The sequence below is a fragment of the Lepisosteus platostomus genome, chromosome 2, assembly GCF_059453375.1.
Source record: "Lepisosteus platostomus isolate fLepPlt1 chromosome 2, fLepPlt1.hap1, whole genome shotgun sequence".
In the NCBI taxonomy this organism is placed as follows: domain Eukaryota; kingdom Metazoa; phylum Chordata; class Actinopteri; order Semionotiformes; family Lepisosteidae; genus Lepisosteus; species Lepisosteus platostomus.
The window spans coordinates 34,641,421-34,661,479 of NC_142612.1; the positions used below are offsets into that span (position 1 = coordinate 34,641,421).

The 20,059-nt window shown below is 40.7% G+C and overlaps 1 protein-coding gene, 1 long non-coding RNA gene and 1 pseudogene across 9 annotated transcripts; all 3 read left to right on the top strand.

Annotated features, from left to right (window-relative positions):
* Positions 1–2,787: 2,787 nt before the first annotated feature.
* On the top strand, positions 2,788–3,527 carry LOC148676359 (myosin regulatory light chain 2, smooth muscle minor isoform pseudogene; annotated as a pseudogene).
* Positions 3,528–4,336: 809 nt separating this feature from the next.
* Positions 4,337–19,297, top strand: ndufv3 (NADH:ubiquinone oxidoreductase subunit V3). 8 transcript variants are annotated; one of them, XM_088607089.1, is made up of 5 exons: positions 4,338–4,542; positions 5,230–5,357; positions 6,883–6,976; positions 14,781–15,788; positions 19,062–19,297. In XM_088607089.1, the coding sequence occupies exons 2-5, from the start codon at positions 5,313–5,315 to the stop codon at positions 19,223–19,225; spliced, it is 1,311 nt and encodes a 436-aa protein (XP_088463215.1). In that variant the 5' UTR covers positions 4,338–4,542; positions 5,230–5,312; the 3' UTR covers positions 19,226–19,297. The 8 variants fall into 8 exon arrangements, with proteins under 8 accessions (XP_088463260.1, XP_088463251.1, XP_088463215.1 ...); XM_088607098.1 differs by having other exon boundaries at positions 5,268–5,357; XM_088607082.1 differs by having other exon boundaries at positions 4,338–4,532.
* Positions 6,988–13,687, top strand: LOC148676361 (uncharacterized). Its single transcript, XR_015926520.1, has 2 exons — positions 6,988–12,640; positions 12,703–13,687. It is a non-coding gene; the product is annotated as an uncharacterized LOC148676361 (long non-coding RNA).
* Positions 19,298–20,059: the final 762 nt, after the last annotated feature.

Genomic DNA, 20,059 nt, shown 5'->3' on the forward strand with positions numbered 1-20,059 from the left:
TGCAAGGGATGGTCTTCAAGTTTGTCTGGTGTGGCAGGCAAGGGTACATCATGAGGAACCGGATGTGTCAGCCAGTCGAGGAAGGGGGGAGAGACGTGTCACATTTCCCCCTGAAACTCAATTGCATCTTCTTCTGCAACGTCTGTCGTGCACTGTGGAAGCCTAACAGCCACAAGTACCAGTACTTTGTCAGGCTGTGGTTCTCCATCCTGATGAGGCACCCATTCCAGTGGACAAACACTGGGCCCAAACCAAAGAGGCAACTGGAGTTCTAAACCCACGCTGGTCCTTGCAGAAGGAGGATGAAGAGCAACGTCGCCAAATGGCTTTGATTTGATGATAGTGTAATGATTTCGGGTTCGGTAAGGATGAACAGAGAGACTCAGACTTGTGTAGTTTGAAAACTGCGCTTTATTTCTTCTCCGTCACCACCTGCCAGCCAGCTCTCCCTCGCCCAGACAACCAGAGAGACACACCACCAGCCTGCCAAGAGTGCCAACCAACCCTCACGAGAGAGAGAGAGAAAGAGAGAGAGAGAGAGAGAGAGAGAGAGAGAGAGAGAGAGAGAGAGAGAGTAACACCCAGGGGTGCGGAACCAGGGAACTATTTACATGGAAAACAGGCGATCTCCCCAGACCGTACACCCGTTTCACTGTGGGACAGCTGCACTGGTCAGCAGCCTTCCTAAACCACGCCCTGACCACTTCCACCCCTGTCCTGCCCCTCACCACATACCCTAGCTGGGCGCTCTTCGGCCGCTGCCCAGGGCAAACGCGCTACACTGCCCCCACCTGAGACGTCTGGCATCCCGCTGACGTTGAATAGCCTGCTTACGTCCAGCACACAATCCTGCAGCCTCTGCGGCACCCGGCGAGTGCGCCCGCTGCGTCGAGGTGGAGTCTGGCAGTCCGCCACCTCAGTCCCCCCCCGGCCTGGTGATATCTGGACCTGGCTTCTCCTCTGTGCCCTCTGCGGTAGCAGACCTCCCCCACAACCTCCAGGACCTCCCCGGGTCCCTCCCATGTTGGCGCCAGCTTCGGGCTGAAGCCTTTGCGGCGCCGTGGGTTGTAGACCCAGATGAGATCCCCCCGGTCTTAAAGGGGTCCCCCTGCAGCGCAGATCGTAGTAGCGCCTCTGCCGTTCCCCCGCCTGAGTCAGGCGGTTTCGGGCAAAGTCGTGTACTCGCAGCATCCACTGCTGCAGGTCCCACTCATAATCCGACCCGGCTGGCTGTGCCAGCACTCCTCCTGGCGGCGAACCGAATGCCAATTCCACCGGGGTGCACAGCTCCCAGCCCAGCATGAGCGAGGCCGGGGTGCACCCAGTGGACTCCTGGACAGCGGTCCGGTACGCCCAGAGGGTGAGGGGTAAGTGGCGGTCCCAGTCCCGCTGGTGCCGCGAAACCAAGGTGGCCAGTTGAGTGGAGAGCGTCCAGTTAAAACGCTGGTGCTGGCACACCCCCGCGAACATCCGGGACTCGAAATTCCGCCCCTGGTCGCTGTGGAGCTCTTCCGGCACCCCCAGCCTGACAAACATCCCCTCCAGCAGGGCGTCGGCTACGGTGGACGCGCTCTGATCCGGGAGGGCGTACGCCTCGGGCCACTTTGTAAAGTAGTCCACTGCCACCAGGACGTAGCGCCTGCCCGCCTCGGTGCGTGGAAACAGCCCCAGCATGTCCACCGCCACCCGCTCCATGGGCGCCCCCACCTGATGTTGCTGGAGGGGCGCCCTTGAGCGCCTGGGCGGACCATTCTGGGCCACGCAAACTGTGCACGTCAGGCAGAACCGCTCCACGTCCCGGTAACAGAGACCCCAATAGAAGTGGCCCTGGAGTCGCCACAGGGTTTTCGCGGAAATGAAGTGCCCCACGCCCGGCTGGCCATGCGCCGCTTGGAGAACCGCCCCGCGGAGCGACTGTGGCACCACAAACTGCCACCTTACCTCGCCGCTGGAAGGCACCCGCCACCTCCAGCACAACACCCCATCCCTCACCTCCAAGGCCTACCACAGTGCGCAAAGTGCCTTCACGGACTCGGGGTTAGGGGCGAACTCCCCCCGTGCGGGCCAGGTCCCCGCTGCCCTCCAGCAGAGCACCGGCCCGATGTCAGGGTCTGCCTCCTGCTGCTGCGCCAGGTCTGCCAGGCCCACACCAAACGGCCTGCTCAGGGACGTGGCCGCAGCGCTCGCTTCCCCCTCGCCACAGGCGGCCTCCTCGTGCTGCTTCATCCGGGTGCAATAGCGGCTGTCCGCTGCCTTGCAGGGCCTCCGTGAGAGAGCGTCTGCATTACGGTGGCGAGACCCCGCATGGTACATGACCGTGAAGTTGCACTCCTGCAGGACCTCAATCCACCGCGCCATTTGAACCTCTTTGAAATTGAGCAGCCAGGTGATGGACGCATGGTCTGTCCGCAGTTTGAACCGGGTCCCGAAGTGGGGCTTGAAGTGACGGACCACCTGCGACTACAGCCAGCAACTCCCTCGGGGTGACGCAATAATTTCTCTCGGCCTTATTGAGCACCCGGCTAAAGTACGCCACAACCCTCTCTCCGTCTGGCCCCTCCTGTGCTAGCACGGCGCCCAACCCAGTAACACTGGCTTCCGTATCCAGCACATACGGCAGCGTCAGATCCAGGAAGGCCAGGACGGGGGCCCCCACCAGTGCCTCCCACAGCCCCTGGAAGGCTGCCTCCCACACAAAACGCCGCCCCTTCTCCGTGAGGCTGTGCAGCGGGGCAGCGAGGCTGGCGAAGTCCCGGAAAAACCTCCGGTAATAAGACGCAAAGAGAGAGCGAGAGAGAGAAGTGAAGGGCGGTGGCAAAGCAGCAAGGCAGCAGATTGCCTGTCTTTATCATCTCATAGGTTTCAGGTTTTTGAAGAAAAAACAGCCAAAATGTCGAGCAAAAGGGCTAAGGGAAAGACTACCAAGAAGCGCCCCCAGTGCGCAACTTCCAATGTCTTCGCCATGTTTGATCAGTCACAGATTCAGGAGTTCAAGGAGGCTTTTAACATGATTGACCAGAACAGGGATGGCTTCATTGACAAAGAGGACTTGCATGACATGCTGGCATCGCTTGGAAAGAACCCAACAGATGAATACCTGGAAGCTATGATGAACGAGGCCCCTGGACCAATAAACTTCACAATGTTTCTCACCATGTTTGGGGAGAAACTCAATGGCACAGACCCTGAAGATGTCATTAGGAATGCGTTTGCTTGCTTCGATGAAGAAGGGACAGGTTTTATCCAAGAAGACTACTTGAGAGAGCTTTTTACCACGATGGGCGACAGATTCACAGATGAGGAAGTTGACGAACTCTCCAGAGAGGCACCAATTGACAAAAAGGGCAACTTCAACTATGTGGAGTTTACACGCATCTTAAAGCATGGGGCGAAGGACAAAGATGATTAGGCGTGGGTTGTAAAAACATGCAAATGTTCATATTCTATTTCATGTTTGTCTCCAATTTGTACCCAATAGAACATCATTGCATGCCTTAGCTTTAAAACAAGACTACAAAAAAGCAAAATGATGCTATTTACCATATTTATAAACCTCTTTCAATTCATTCTGGCAAATTTGCACATCTGTAATAAATTTGAAGGTAGACCATTAGTTTGCAATAATGATTGGGGTGGCTATGGAAAATACAACATACAAAATGTGAACATGCTCTGGAAAAAAAAGCCTTTGTCAAACCTAGAACCTGGGTAGCTGGATTTTTACATTTTGTAATAAACTGAGACTTTTGAGAAAGAGCGAAAGCGAGTGAGAGTGAGAGTGTAACACCCAGGGGTCCGGAACCAGGGAACTATTTACATGGAAAACGGGCGATCTCACCAGACTGTACGCCCGTTTCACTGTGGGACAGCTGCACTGGTCAGCGGCCTTCCAAAACCCCGCCCTGACCACTTCCACCCCTGTCCTGCCCCTCACCGCGTACCCCAGCCGGGCGCTCTTCGGCCGCTTCCCGGGGCAAATGCGCTACAATAGTTTTTTTGATGATAGTTTGATATTTGTTAGAGTGTGTACTGTTTGAGGGAATGTGAACTATTTTTTAGAAATAAAGTTTCTTTATAGGAAAAAAAATAAAGCGCTTGTGCGTTTAGACAAATTACCAGAACTCCCGTTTATTCATCCTCGCCGAACCCGCCGCGCTACAATATTAAAAATTAATATAACGCCGTCCGTTAACATTTCACATTCTTGCATAACTTTCGAAAAATCTTTAAATATTTGAATAATACATACTGGTATAAACTATTCGTGATAGATTAATTCACTCACAACGCACTTCCTTAACAGGTGAACTTGTGGCAGGAAATTGTTCCGCACAACAAACATTTGTGCCAGAGAGAGGGGTGTGACTGCTCGGGGCAGTCAGCTCCCTGCAAACAAGACCTATAGGTCGACGTTCACTTCGTACGATTTCAGGTTTTACTGGAACTCTCTGGTTTGTCATTTACACTTCTGACATATAATTAAAATAATTCCGTCTACAACACTTTCACCATCTGATCTTTCTCCCGAAGGGGTAATTTAGTGTGAGCGTTTGACAGTTGTTATTTTTAATATTCGCTGAATTGTATTTTTGTAAATCGGTTCCGTACCAAAAGTTATTTTTTTAGGAAGCTGCGTGATTTATGTCTGAACTGGAAATACCCAGAGTAGGATTAGTAGTTGGTTGGTACAAGATAGTTTTGAAAGGAGTGTAATCAGTAAACATTTGTAAGTATAAAGATCTACAGAAGAACGGTTGTCCTCACTGCGTGAAACCCTTTACATTCTCAAAATAAGACGAAACGTTTTAAAGAAGACTGTATGCTTCAGTACTGCAAAACGATAACATTTATTAAACATTAATGGGTCACAATTGCAACGAACTGAAAGTAGCCTTCTAACTGGGTTTGATGCTGTGGGTTAGTTTGCAGTTCCATTAAGCCGGAAGTTCGTTTTAATTGTGACGAATAGGACTGTAGCCTTCAGTGCTTCATCTACTAATCTTTCATTATGCATTTGTCCTGTGTTGATTATGTAACGATCTGATATTGTATGCTTCCTCTTCGCGTACTTTAATGCATTATAAGTAAACTTGAGGACTGTATGTGTAATACTATAGTAATACAGTAATTAATAAAAAATAAATACTTAATTCATTATCCCGTATTACCCTTTGATATTGGCATACAGTAGATAAACGTGTTTGGTCCAGTCTTGATTCGCAATCACAGGACAACACACGACGAACTTCCCGGTACCCTTATTGTAGTTGCAGTGGTTTCTTGCGGACAATAATAATCGTAACATCGTAAAGATGGCGGCCTCCATTCTTCGGTTAGGACAAGCTAGGACTGTCAAGGTAATGTATTTATACTTTTAATGTTCTCCATTCTAACTATTGTAAAATTTTGTTATTGTTCCTTAATTACAAAGTGTGTTTTACCTTGTCAGTGGAATAAAAGCACTGTTAATAAATACTGCAATAAACCTATTCCTTTTTATTTTTATTGTACAATTTTAAATATTTTCTATAAGATTCTAGCTTAATATGGATGGCTGCATTTCAGTGTACATGTTTGGAAAACTAAGTTTGAGCATGACCCTATAATTGTTTACGGAACCTGTAAGTATGGAAGTCGTTTGCTAACGTTTTCTTTGTCGTTAAAATGCTTCGTATTTTATTCTATATGGGAAACGGATCAATATTTGTACAAAAGAGGAAGCCGTCTAAATGTAATTTTCACTACCCTTTTAATGGAATAATAAATAATAGTTTGCGTATTAGCCGTATATATTGCATGATCAAAACAGATGACTGAGGCTTCAGTATTCAGCGTATCTTTATGTAAACGACGTCATTTTAAAATCAAAGATGGGGCATAGTTGCTGTATCCCTGAGCATGGTAATTCACTTAACCTTCTCCAGTAAAATGGTCAGCAGTATAAAAGTGTACAAATGGTAACCAATAGTTTTGTTAAAAGCATTACCTAAATACTGAAAAATAACCAGATTTAAGATGGTTATCCTGGCCTCTTCAGTAATTTGCCCTTATTCTCAGTGAAAAGTCATAAGACATGTACAACTGAAGAATGAAAAAGAGTACAAGGAGCATAAATATTCTGGGAGGACTGAATGCATAAACAGGCAAAACACTGCTGATGTGATTCTCTGTTAACATTTGTGTTTGGTTAATGAAGGTGTATCTTGATGAGAATAGTTTGAAGCAAAATTACAGTAAAAAATGTTCTTTTGATGCATTTTCGTTTGAGTAAATTACTAATTAACCAAATAGTGAATTAGTGAATTAGATTAGGGGTTGCAAACCATTCATGGGGTCCCTGTAACCTGTAACAGGTTATCACAAAATTAGTAGAGTGGTAATAACCTGATGGGAAAGTATTACAAATTGGTTCTTATAAAATCTAATTGTTCTCATATAAATGTTTGCTAATATATAGTTCAGTCTCACGTACTTTAAATTTATAAAATTTCTTTTGCAGTCCCTAGTTAAAATGTTACCATGTTATATATAATTCACCAGCTTATGATGATTCTTTTCTAAACATTTTAAGAACGTTTTGAGATGCCTTAAATAATGGTTTGTCTAGGCTTTTAGTATAATCATATATAATCATTTTTAGACATCAGGTCAACAGGTAATTTGTACAGGCCAGAACAGGTTATGACTAAAAATCCTCAGGTCCAACTGGTGCACAAAGTCAATGGGCAGCTCAGTTCAATAATACTGGTCATATCTCTTCACATTACTGAGAGAAGGTGAAAGAGAGGCCTCCAAGACCTGAAACTGAGTTTGTACAGAACACTATGGTCTTGTGTCAGGGCATAAAAACATGATCCTCATTGTTCTGTTATCTTCCTGCAGTGTCTTCATCTGGAGACTTGGGCCTTCAGAAGGACAGCTCCATCTGCAGCTTTTTGCACAAAACCAGAAGTGCCCAAGAAAGGTGGAAAAAAGAGTAAGTATATTAACTTTTTTAAGCAATACAAAATTAAAATAATATATTTTGTTTGTTATTTGTGTCTTTTTCTTAAAACATATGATTTCATCTTGTGTCAACTAAGAAGGCAAAGTAAAAGTAACTCGAAAACGTGTGCTATCATTTTCTGTGTTATATAGAAAATTAACAGGTAAATTTAGTGGTTTCGGTCATCTTATTTGACTAATTTTAATGATTATTCCAATAAGAACAAAAAAGGTATTTAAAATGAGCAGATTACCTGGATTTAATTTATGGGGGATTCTGATTTGGAGGTGTTCAAACATAATTCCACAGATGGTAGCTTCACACCACTGGTTCCTCAGCAAAGCATATAAACCATGTCAAAATCTGCGGTTCTGTGGTTCACCTCATCTAGCTGATTGCTGAAGTAACTACCTTTCCATGCACACACGCCACTTCTAACCTTCCATTTTGATTAGTTATGTTTTCTCTGAGCTTTAAGTTTTTCTGTGGATTAACTTTCACTGGTTCTGTTGAGAACTCCTGAGTAACTCCTGTTAAAACCTTTGAATGTGAGCAGCAGTATTGTGGATTTTATTCTAAAATCAACGGATGCAGTGCAAGGAGGTGAAAACAAGTGATAAAGTATATGCTCATGCATTTTAGGTAAAGGTTTGGTAAAGTTTGGTTAAAGCAGTGGAGGCCTCTAGTGGTGGAAAAGAGAGACACTGAGTCTAAAAACGTTTGCAGTACTATGTGTGAGCCACTCCAACCAAAGGACTTACTGTTTTCATTTAGAATTCTTAATTATTCTTTTAATTAGTCTTCAGTTTAGAACAGTACGGTTTCTGCAACAAAGACAATCTGAGTCACCTCTTTTAAGGGGAACTCAGTTCAGCTAATTTCCTGTTGGCCCTGCAGTGGCTGGACTGTAGAGCTTAAAATGCACACAAAATAAGTACTTTTGCCAGGTGAAAGGTCTCAATTCTTACAGTAAGCACAAAGTTTCTCACCTTAAGTGTTACTCTACAGACTAAAACGGTGACATCAGTAATTAATAACTTCTAGAGCACAGCAAAAAAAACTGGCTTTATGAAATAATAAGCATATGTCAGTACATATGATACATGGTCTTTCTTTAATGCTATCCTGTTGTTAACTGTTGTTTTCAGCAATGAAGACATAAACTCTGTAATTCATTTTTTCATTTTGTAATCAAAGCTGTTTTTGCCATTACTTGGGACAATCATTAACTTGGCATTGTCATCTAAAAATTGATTTACTACAGAACCCTATTATTTTAACAGGAATACAACTTAAAGCAAACAATTCAATATTATTTCAGTCTCTAGCTCTGTAAGATGTCTTGCTTATTACCAGAGTTCTGTTGCACTTGCATTTTTAGTTATATACTCTGGGTATTTGAATGAAATATGAAAGGCTGCTGCCTAACAGCTCTTGGATCTTGTGTTCAGTTCCAGACTGGAGTATGATCTGTGTGGAGTTTGTATGGTCTGTCAGTGTTTTTGTTTTTAGTCATCAGGTGATTTAGCTACCTCCCACGCAGACATGCCAGTTAACTAGGTTAAGAACTGTTTTTAATTTGTCACTTTGGATGCCTGTCCCTTTTTTGTCCCTCAGTGTGTTTTTAGAGGATAGTTTAGTATTCCAGTTTTACTTACGAGGAGTATGTAATTTCTAATAATGAATGGATAAAATGACTCAATTAAGCAATAGCTTAATGTACCACAAGTTCAAAAAGATATAGCATTGAATACAATGCATTGATATAGTTTAAATACTGTGATGTAAATTATTATTTTTGTTTCTGAATTTTAGCTTGTTTCATGTTAAGGAAATAAAGGGTTCAGTAGTGGCTAGAATTTTGCATGGTACATTTTAATTTACAATATTGAAGCGGACTGAATGGAGCCAAAGAATAAATTAGAAATTCATAATATGATCCAAGATTAGACTATTTAATTGGGGATCACACATTAATGATGCTATGTAAGCATTCGTTTTTCTGGAAATACAAGAGCAACAAAAATAAAGTGTTAGGGCCAATTTAGGTCCTCGTCCTGCACTACTGCCTAGTTATATCCTGCGACATATCCTTAGATATTTCATTGGAACTCTGATGGAACAGTAATGTAAAACTTTAATGAGTTGAATTTTTAACAGTTAAATACATTAAGACTTATTGACAACCAGAGTTCCAATGAATAATCTATGGATATATCAGAAGCCCACTGAACACTTGGTAAATACATTTCAGTGTCCTGGAAAGCATATATAAGCAATATATCTGTTAGCTTTGAACTATAAGGTAATTATGGGAGCAAAGAAATGTTGTCTTTAAAAACCTGAGATAACTGCATATATTGAAATAACTGGCTTTAGGGGAGAGAATATAATTGGGCTAATCTAGAAAATGGAATTGCTGTTATTGTAAAGTTGTCCAAGCTGTTTAATGCTTTTGGAGTTCCAAATTGAGAAATATATAGTTTTCTTCTTGATTATGAAATCAGGATTATGCCAAATAGGAGTTGAAAAGGAGATTTGATGAAGCTTGGATCTTTAAAACAAAACAATTTTTAGCTGAATTGCTAGCAAAGGGAGATGTTGTAACAGCACTGGGCTACTAGAGTCCTGCACTAATTCCAATCAATTCATATCTAATTGACTCTGGTTAAACCATTTGAGTAAAAACTGAAGGTTAAAGGAGTCTGCATAAAGTACAAAGTTAGGAGTTGATAAGACACCCTGTTTTTCATTCTTTTAAATAGTTATAATTGGAGTGTTTTGCTTTTCCAATAAAATTTGTTTAGTACACTGTCCAATTGAAAAACAATTTTTCAACCACCACCATTGGGCTGTGCGGTGGCTAAGGATCTGCCCATGTGGCTGGAAGGTTGCTGGTTCGTATTCTGCGGCCAGTGAAGGAATCATACTCTGTTACCTGAGCAAGGCCCTTAACCCCAGCTGTTCCAGGGGTGCCATATAAATGACTGATCCTGTGCTCTGAAACCGAGCTTCTCTTCCTGTCTGTCTCTCTTATGGAGAGCAAGTTGGGGTATGCGAAAAGACAAATTCCTAATACAATAAGTTGTATATGGCCAATAAAGTGATCTGATCTTATTTTTTGACTAACAAAGATACGCCTCATTACAGAGACTGGCAATTCATTCCATCTGCGTACATTCATACCTCAGTATCTTTAACCTAATTTGTTCCTGAAAATCTGTTCGGAAGGCGGGAGATCGTAAATAAAAATTACATTATTTCTTATTCCACCCCGTTCCTAAGACAAGTTCACTCAAAAACCACTCTAAACATATAATACCATACAGACCGTTATAGCAAGCTTAGTGAACCACGCAATTGTACTTAAATAAGCCAACTATAGCTGTAAAATAATGATATCATATTTACATTTTTCATTCTTTCGTAATAGATCGCTATCCTAGCGATCAGCTAGAACGATGTGCATATTGTTGTTGACTATTACGCTAAGCAATCTTTTTCTCTTCCCTAAGACCCCATAATGAACAGCAACTACAAAACAAACACAAACCAAACACTTTGAAAATGAGAGCACAAGCATTCGACAAAGGACTGCTGCCTCACTGCGTCCTTAACCAAAGTGCCTGTCGCCCGCACAGAAACAAACAGCTGTTCGGTGGCGCTGAATTCAGTTGTACGCAGAAATTTCTCAGCCAGAATAGCTCACTTTCAAGTTTCAAAATTCGGATTACCGAAATTTCGTTTTTATAACGAATTACAAGGTACAAATTCCTCATGTTCGGATTAGCGGAAATTCGTATACAGAACGTTCTTATACCGGGGTGTGACCGTAATTGCAATGTAACAGAGTGAAGTAGCGGGTCCAAGTTAAGCTGGGACATTTTAAACAGATTTAAGGGTTTTGCAAGAAGTGCATCTTCCACATATATACTAATTTTCTGTTCAGTAGATCCAACAGTGATACCATCTAAAGCTAATATTTCAGTAAAGATATTAAATAATAGAGGGGAAAGAGACAGCCTTGTCTAGTTCCACAACAGAGTATAAAAGGACTACATATCTTTTAATATCTTGTCATAAGTAATAATAAGATAAGATTTTTATTGTCCCCTGAGGGAATTTTTATATGGACACACAGCACTCCTGTACATTTAAATAGAATGCAAACAAAAAGAATGCAAACAAAAGAAAATAAAAACATTGCACATTATTCTGTTACAAAAAATAAGAAAAAGATTGCACATCACTCTATTGCACATTTATAACACATAACAACATGTAACATTTATAACACCACAAAACATATTGCACTCAAGTGGGTTGTAAGAGTCAAAATTGTGTTTATCCTTGACATTTGCATTGACAGCTTTAATGGATAGTGGAGCATAGGAATGTTTGTATCTGTTTGACTTACATTTGGGAACCCTAAAACGTTTGCCAGAAGGAAGAAGTTGGTATTCAGAATTAGGGATGTGGGAAGGATCTGATATAATTTTTCCTGCCTTTTTGATCATGGATTTTTCAAAGATTGTCTGCAGGGAGGGATGCTGTTTCACTCCCATGACCTTCAAAGCTGTCTGGTAATTTGCGATTTTAAATGAACCAAACCACACTGTAATACCATATCTGATACTGCTCTCAATAACAGCATTGTAAAAGAGTAACATTACTTCCTGTCGAACTCCAAACATTCTTAGTCTTCACAGGAAATATAAGCGCTGCTGAACTTTGGAGCAAACACTCTCAACATGAGTAGTCCACCACAGGTTACTGTCTATTTGTACACCTAAGAACATATATGAATCAAGCTGAGTGATAAGTTTGTTGTGAATTACTGCCTGTGAGTGATCACCAACTGCTCTGGGTTCAAAAACTATTTCTTTTGTTTTTTTAACATTCAGAATTAGGCTATTGTTGTCACACCATTGTACAAACCTTTGGATTTCTGACATGTGTACAGATGAGCTGCTACCTCTATGCATTAAGCCAAGCACAGCTGTATCAGCTGAGTATTTGAAAATGAAGTTGCTTTGACTACTGCTTGTACAATCATTTGTATAAAGTGTGAACAGAACTGGAGAGCTCACACAGCTCTGAGGGGCACCTGTGCTAATAGATCGTGACTCGGAAAGAGTTTTGTTGACCCTGACATACTGTGTACGATTTGTTAAAAATAACTGAGGCTTTAGGAGAATTATATAGGGTCTGAATCCAGCAGATGAAGCCATGGTCATAATCCCTTTGCTCCACGTGTCTAAAAAAGAAAGGCCAATAGACTGTCAAAGGCCTTCTCCACATCTAACGTGACTACCACAGTAGGGGAGGACAATTGTTTGGCATGATGGATCAGATTAATTAGATGCCTAGTATTAAATCTAATGCTTGTCTCCCTTTAAGGAAGCCAGTTTGATCAGAATTAATCTGGGTCTCAGTGGTCAATCTATTAGCCAGAACTTTAAGAATTCTTTATAAAAAATAAGGTCCATGTTCAATAAGCTTAGCGGATGGTAGTTGGAGCCAAAGGATGGGTTCTTATCTTAATTTTAAGTGTAAGAGAACTCAGAGCTGTATTCATGTCTTCATGGAACTTATTTGTAGAGGTGACATCAATCTATTAAATAGAGTAGGTGAGAGAAGATGCCAGAAAAGTTTGTAGAATCCAGCTGGAAAACCATCCAAACTTGGTGATTTTCCATTAGGCATGCTAAACAAAGCTTTATGCATTTCATCCAGTGAAAGAGGAGAATCTAGTTTCTTTGACTCTTCAGCTGTACGATTAGGGAGTTTAATAGTTTTAATTAGATTTTTGTCTACATCATTAAGCACAAAATCAGTACTGTAAAGATTAGAGTAAAAAAAGTTGAATTAATCTTATCTTGATTAGTAATAGAGATGCCATCATCATTAGTTATGGAGGAAATAAAATTTCTTTCCATTTTCCTCTTCAATAGTTGGGGCAACATTCGGCCTGGTTTTTCTCCCCCTTCAAACTGCATAAAGCAAGTTCTTCGAAGTAAAAAAAATAATTTCTTCAGTTAATTTAGAATTAATTTTATGTCTAGTTCTCAAAACATAGTTGTTCATTGAGGGAGAGTTTACACGTATGTTTTCCATATCTAGAAGTTAAACAAATCTATAAGCACGTCTTCTTTATTAAAAGAAGCATATGAGTTAATTTTACTGCCTAACACTGTGTTGCCGGTTTCCCAAAGTAGAAAAAAAAAGTGGTAAAAACATTTCCCACTCTCTCTGGATAAAGAAACAAAAATCATTGAATGAAATGAAATTGAATGAGTAATGAAATGTTTAAGCTCCAGCTTTGTGATTTATAACTGGAAGACCTGATATAAAAATTAAGCTTATTGGAGCATGATCTGAAATGGTTAATTGGATGGATCGTACAGCCAGAAATGAATTACCTTAACTAAAAAATAATCAGTTCATGAATATATGTTGTGGATGGCTAAAAAAAGGTATATACTCAACCTAGAGGGTTGTTAAGTCGCCATACATCACATTACCCAAGCTCTTCCATATATTTAAGTGTGGAACCAGAAGAAGTTTAAAAATTAAGAGTAACTAAGGATTTATCTATTAAATGGTTAATGACAGGTTGAAGTCACCACCCATTATAAGAGTGACATTTGAAATAAGAATCCCATTAAGTAAAATTATAATAAAAAAAATAAATCAATAAAATCGGCTGCTGAAAGCAGAATATAGGTAGCCCATCTTGAACTTGAGAAATTAAACAACCATGGCATTTTCAGTATAGCTGTGGTGTTATACTGAACATTCAAATCCCTAAATGGCAAGTCATCTACACAGTAGTTTATTTTCAAATTAGCACACTTATTTTTTTTCCTTTATTGCTTAAGAAGAGGTAATAGAACTTTTCTGTGTTCGTTGATGTCTCGAGGGGATTGTTCATTCATACCATATCTGGGGATCACTTTCTAATGACTAAGAAATAATTAAATGTCCTACCATATCGCATTCAGGTGATATGGTAACATGCACAGCATTTTAATTTCACTTGTCTCCAAAGGCAATTCATTTCTGGCCCATTGATATTAGCAAAGAGTATGTTATCATAAAATACCACCACCTCTTCAGCAGCTAAAGACACCCTTGGAAGGCTAGTTAGATGTCTGAGGTACCACAACCAATAGGGGTATCAGTTCCTAATTGAATTTTCAGCTTCTGCTTTGAGAAAGCTCTGCAACTGTAACAATACTTACTGTCATAAATGTCATTGTATTTATTCATGTTGGTGATCAACAACCACATTACATCACAATTGCAAAAACACACCTCTGACAAAACTTTCATAAGTGACAAAAGGAGCTTTTTTTTGCAGTGCAGCTTGCTCCTTATTTGGTCAGGATAGACATTGCTCCTCTTTATGACAAGAAATATTACACCTCTTGTGGTCTAAAGTTTGAGGGCAATCAAAATGAAAATGACATAAAATAATGTATCTGAGATTTACATTCATAAAGTACAACATCTGGCAAAAATGTGTGATTAATACGCACCAATGTCTATGTAATGTAAGATGTCATGAAATTTCTGTTAATGTTTGAATTAACTAATTTCTCCACAGCGCTGCTTGTCTCCTTATGCTTTTTTCATAAATGCCACAGTTGCAAATTAAGGGAATCCACTGGGTTTTGCTTAGATGTGCAAGTCTCTATCTATTGCTAATTACACAAGTATATGAGCTGGTGGTGAGTGCTTCATCTATGCCTTGTGTGAGAGTCTGATGCTGTTCCTATTTGCCATTTCCCAGATGTAGTTTCACCAGAGGAGAGGGCAGCACTGCTTTCCAGCAGGACCACTGTGGGCTTTCCTGCAAAGGTCTTCCCTCCCATCTTTATCTCACCGGAGGCAGTAGGAAAACATTATATGGTAGCAGTTTCCTCTGAGGCTGTTAATACTGAGCTAACACACAAGGCCACTGTGGAGCTTGCAGGTGCTCCCTCTGCCTCAGTGGATGCAGACTTCTCCTCAGAAAGAGCACGGCTTTTACAGCACAGGACATGTATCAAGTTCCCAAAGAGGGGCCCCTGGCCAGTCCTTGATGGCATTCAGACTGTGTCTCCTGATCCTGCTGTATCTGCTGTGTGGTCCAAGACTGCTAGTTGTGAAGCAGAGATCGAGGAGACTTCCTCCTCATCCACCTCAGACTCAGATTCTGACTCAGATTCTGATGGTGAGGAAGACAGAATTGAAGTTCATGTTGGTGTAAAAGGAAAGGAAACCTTGACTACATGGCTGGCTGGAGGTGCTGTAAAGGGGAGCCCCACACCTCATTCAACTTTAGATGAACCCCTGGCTGAGGAGAAGAAAACTCTGGCAGACACAGATATTGCACAGACTGCTGGTGACGTCTCCATCCTCTCCCATAGAGAAAGTCACCAGGGACAGACTGAAGACACAGGCAGTTCCTTGATGGCGGAAAGCACTGATGAACCAGATAAGATAATTGTTGTGGGAAGATGTGGTCCCAGATTTCCAGAGCAGCCTGGCCCCAAAGATATGAAACAGGGGTTAGTGCCCACAATTCCACAGTTTTCCACAACTACTGAACAAGGAATGAAGAAGCTGTCACAGAGTGAGATCGTTTTTGACATCCCTGTGTCTCCCCATGATTCTGGGACAGAAGCCAGTCCTGAAGCTAAGCCTGCAGATACGATTGAAGTCCTTGCAGATCTGGCCCCAGTCACTGAGAGCACTGCTGTAGAAGGATCATTAGCAGAAACAATGGCTTTAGCAGGAGCTGAAGATGCGCAACAGGGTACTCAAACAGAACTGTTTAATTCTTTTCTTTTGTTGAATTCTGCTGCCTCTAAAATTAATATGTGCAACCTCAAGAAGCATGTAGTAATAACTACAAATATAGGTTGTAAAAGAAGATTATATAATTAATTATCTTTAGCAACTTCACATTAAACCTGTGAAGCCTACAGTCCATGTGGGATTGCAAATGTATTTACCAGATGATTCAATTCCGAGTACAGTCTTTTGTTTACAGAATATGTTTCTGTTTTGTCTTTATTTTTTAAATATTTACTTACTATTATTTTACAATATTCCAAAGAAGTGGACAGTATCTATTAGCATTTCATTTAAAAAATAAAAATGCAGGTTACTAGGCTATTCTAAAAACTGACATTTAAAATGTTTCCTGTGGAACTGAGAAACTGGTGAGTATTTTGCCCAAATCAAGAACGTGATTGAAAATATTAGGTCTTCTAATCAAAACCCACAGTTAAACTGTTTAATGCCTGCTGGTAACAAGCAAATGAGCTATAAAGGGATAATCTGATTATTTAATGTCCCCAGAATACAATGCTAGATTGTTACAGTAAGTGCAATAGATCTTCCACATTTATCGTGGATTTAACCCATATACAGTGGATATAGAGTATATTTATATAGAGATATCCCAGTCCTTGCAAACATGTTGCATTTAAATTTGCTTCACACATTTCATCAGTAAATAAGTCCTTTAGGCCTATATGGCAATATGATTGCCTGTTAGTACATTTTATTAGTTTTGAATTATTTAACAAATAACTTAATTGCCTTCATCACTTCTAATTTCCGTCTGCTTGATTGCTTGTAATTAAATTGTCTTGGCTTTAGTAGTAGATCCTTATTCTGAAGAATGTGCAGTGGATTTACACACCCTTATTGAAATTGCATTTTGTGATGTAAAGCCAGAAATCAAGATAAATCATGTCAGATATTTTTCCATCTTTAATGTGACCTTTCATCCAACAAAATTAAAAATTAAAAATAAATAGATAATTATTAGGAAAAATAATTGAAATTAAAAAACCTACAACACTCTGGTTGCATAAGTGCACACACCCCCAACTAATACTTTGTGATAGCACCTTTTGCATTTATTACATCTTTAGGTCATTCCACAGGTTTCCTATGGGACTGAGGTCTGTGCTCTGAATGGGCCATTCCAAGACTTTGACCTTCCTTTTCTAAAGCCATTCCTTGGTTGACTTGGATGTGTGCTTTGAGTCGTTATATTGGAAGGTGAAATTCCTCTTCATCTTCAGCTTTCTGACAGAGGCCAGCAGGTTTTGTGCCAAAATATCTTGATAATTGGAGCTAGTCATTATCCCATCTATCTTGACTAGATCCCCTGTCCCAGCTGAAGAGAAGCAGCCCCAAAGCATGATCCTGCCACCACCATCCTTCACAGTAGGTATGGTGTTCTTTGGATGATGGGCTGTGTTGTCTTTACACCAAACATATCTTTTAGAATTTAAAAAGTTCACCCTTTGTCTCATCAGACCACAAGACATTTTCCCACGTTTTAAGGTGATTTAATGTATTTTTTTGCACAATTTAGACAGGTTTGGATGTTCTTTTTTGTGAGAAATGTTTTCCATCTTGCCACCTTACCCCATAGCCCAGACGTGCAAAATACGGGAGATTGTTGTCACATGCAAGGAGTGACCCGTACCTGCCAGAAATTCCTGCAGCTCCTTCAATGTTGCTGTAGGCCTCTTGGTAGCCTCCCTGATAAGTTTTCTCCTTGTCCTGTCATCAACTTTGGAGGGTGGTCCTGATCTTGGCAATGTCCCCGTGGTGCCACATTTTCTCCACTTATTGATGATAGTCTTCACAGTGCTGCATGGTACATCCAATGTCTTTGCGGACCATGGCTACCCCAGTAGGATGTAACCGCGAACGTTTCAAGAAAATCCTACAGGAACAGCTGATTTTTATTTGGGGTTTATCAGAATCACTTTCATTGATGGCAGGTGTATGCTACTTACTTTTGGACATGATTTTGAATGTGATTGGTTAACACAGCTAAAGCCCCCATTATAAAAGGGTGTGCACACTTATGCAACCAGAGTGTTGTAGGTTTTGTAATTTCAATTATTTTTCCTAATAAATATCTATTTGTTTTTCTCTTGAATTTTGTTGGTTGCAAGGCCACGTTAAAGATGGAAAATGTCTGACATGATTTATCTTGATTTCTGGCTTTATATCACAAAAACCTGAAATTTCAATAAGGGTGTGTAGACTTTTTATATCCACTGTAGTTTGTTTTGTTTCATTCAGAAAAGTGTTTTAGAGCTTTCTCACTCTTTGCTGCCTTACCTCTCATCTGTGTTGACTTTCATTTGTTTTAAGAAACACAAGACAAGTCCTCCGACTCCTAATTGCAGTCCAGGTACTGACTAACTTTGGAACCCTCAGACGATCAAGCATCAGGCAATAGAACATAAGTAAAGCAAGAGTAAACACTTGGAGCTAACTTTTATTTTACTGCACCTCAGATGGCTTTCTTTTGTTGTGCTGCTTCCAACACTTTCTATTTTGTGACATTTTATCTGCTTAGCAGTTGGGGGCCAGAGCTGAGATGGGTTCCATTGTTTGATCAGAGCTCTTCCTTTCTTTGTGCTAAGACTTCAAAGTGTTGACTTCTGCCGGGAGGAGTATGGTGTTAAGAACCAGTACTTCATGAGGAACTCACAGGCTTTTGTGTAGGGTGTGAATCTTACCTTTTGCATGTATTACTGTTGTCTCTTTGTAGTTTCATCGGCTTAAACTGCTATCCACCTCTTCTTTTGAGTTATATCTGCTGTTGTTAGTTGAGGTATCCCATCTCAGATGTTCCCAGATGCCCCTGACTTCTAGTTGAATCAATCCTGTGTTGTGTCACTGTGTAAATCAGGATTGCGGTGTGATTGACCAACTATTAGTTTTCAGCAGGGCAGTATATATTACAATGCTCTTCTCTGTTGTTAGACCTTTAGCACATTACTAGTTTTGTATATTTTTAAAATATTTTTTTATTTCTTTAAAAATTAGCTGGTCTTATTAGAAAATGTAACTCCTGTTTCTTCCAACATAAGTGAAGGTGAGATTTAATTGACATTCCTATCTTTTTATATTTCAGGTTTTATTTTGTTTGTTCTGTAAATAGCTTGATTCTGTTTCAACTAGCACTTTGCTCAAATTGTATTTTTAATGTGCCTTTGGTGCTTGGGTATTTCTTGAATTTTAAGGTCTTTTTCTTTTCTTCTTTCAGAAACTATGACTCCCACTCCTGGAGAACCAGAGTTTGATAACACCACCTACAAGAATACACAGCACCATCAGTACACCCCCTACACCTTCACTGACTACGATGTGGAGATGGCCAAGTACCGACTGCCACAGCCTTCGAGTGGCAGGCCCTCCCCCCGCCACTGAGGAATGAATGAACTTCATATCGGCACCTTTCTGACCGTGACTATATATGTGCAAATAAAGTCTTTAGATTTACTCCTGTAGCTTTTGTTTTGCTTGTGTTGCCTCACCTGTTCAGAAAACATCATTTTTTCTGTTCCTATTCATGTGGTGGTGAGTTCATAAACTTCTCTTTAAAACATGCAAACAATGGATTTGTGTTTTCTAGTGTTGTGTTGTCAGCTCTTAAGCAGTAAAGGGTGTGCGCTCATGGGAGCGCTCTGTATCAGTCATAGCTGCTGGAGCAAAGCTTCCATGACAACACCATCTGAATGATTTTTTCTGTGACAGAATGTGAATAATGAAAGGTTAGAGGGCACATTCAGAACATGGTCTTAGAATTTAATGAGATCACCTTTGCTGAATTGATTATAGAGACTTAATCTCTGACAGCACTTTGGCTAAAAGAGGAATGGAGCTTTTTTGAGCTCTCAGCACATTGCTTAAATACTTAAAAGGATCAAAATTAGTGTTTGTATGGCCATGGCAGAAGTGTGAAGATAGCACACTGATTATTACACAACTCTCTAATTTGGTTCTTTATCTGTTATTTCTCCACTTATTTTTCTACTGAATCTGTGTCGCAAGCTAGGCTCCGATCCAGGAGAACATGGAGATTTTGCTTGCTAGTTGATAGTGTTATAGAGACCCATAGAAGTCCTGTTTGAAATATCTGACATGATTTTAGGCAAAAAAAAAATGGTTTTGGTTTAGTGTGAACTACCACACATAGTTCAGATAGTTTTGCAAAGAGAGAGCTAATTTTTTTCTCAGAGCTTTAGCCAATATGGATAACAG

Bases quoted from the DNA above. Each gene is read 5' to 3' on its own strand.
- ndufv3 (XM_088607089.1), top strand. From the start codon at position 5,313: ATGGCGGCCTCCATTCTTCGGTTAGGACAAGCTAGGACTGTCAAG. The intron at 5,358-6,882 runs GTAATGTATTTA...ATCTTCCTGCAG, and splicing joins GACAAGCTAGGACTGTCAAG to TGTCTTCATCTGGAGACTTG. The intron at 6,977-14,780 runs GTAAGTATATTA...GCCATTTCCCAG, and splicing joins CAAGAAAGGTGGAAAAAAGA to ATGTAGTTTCACCAGAGGAG.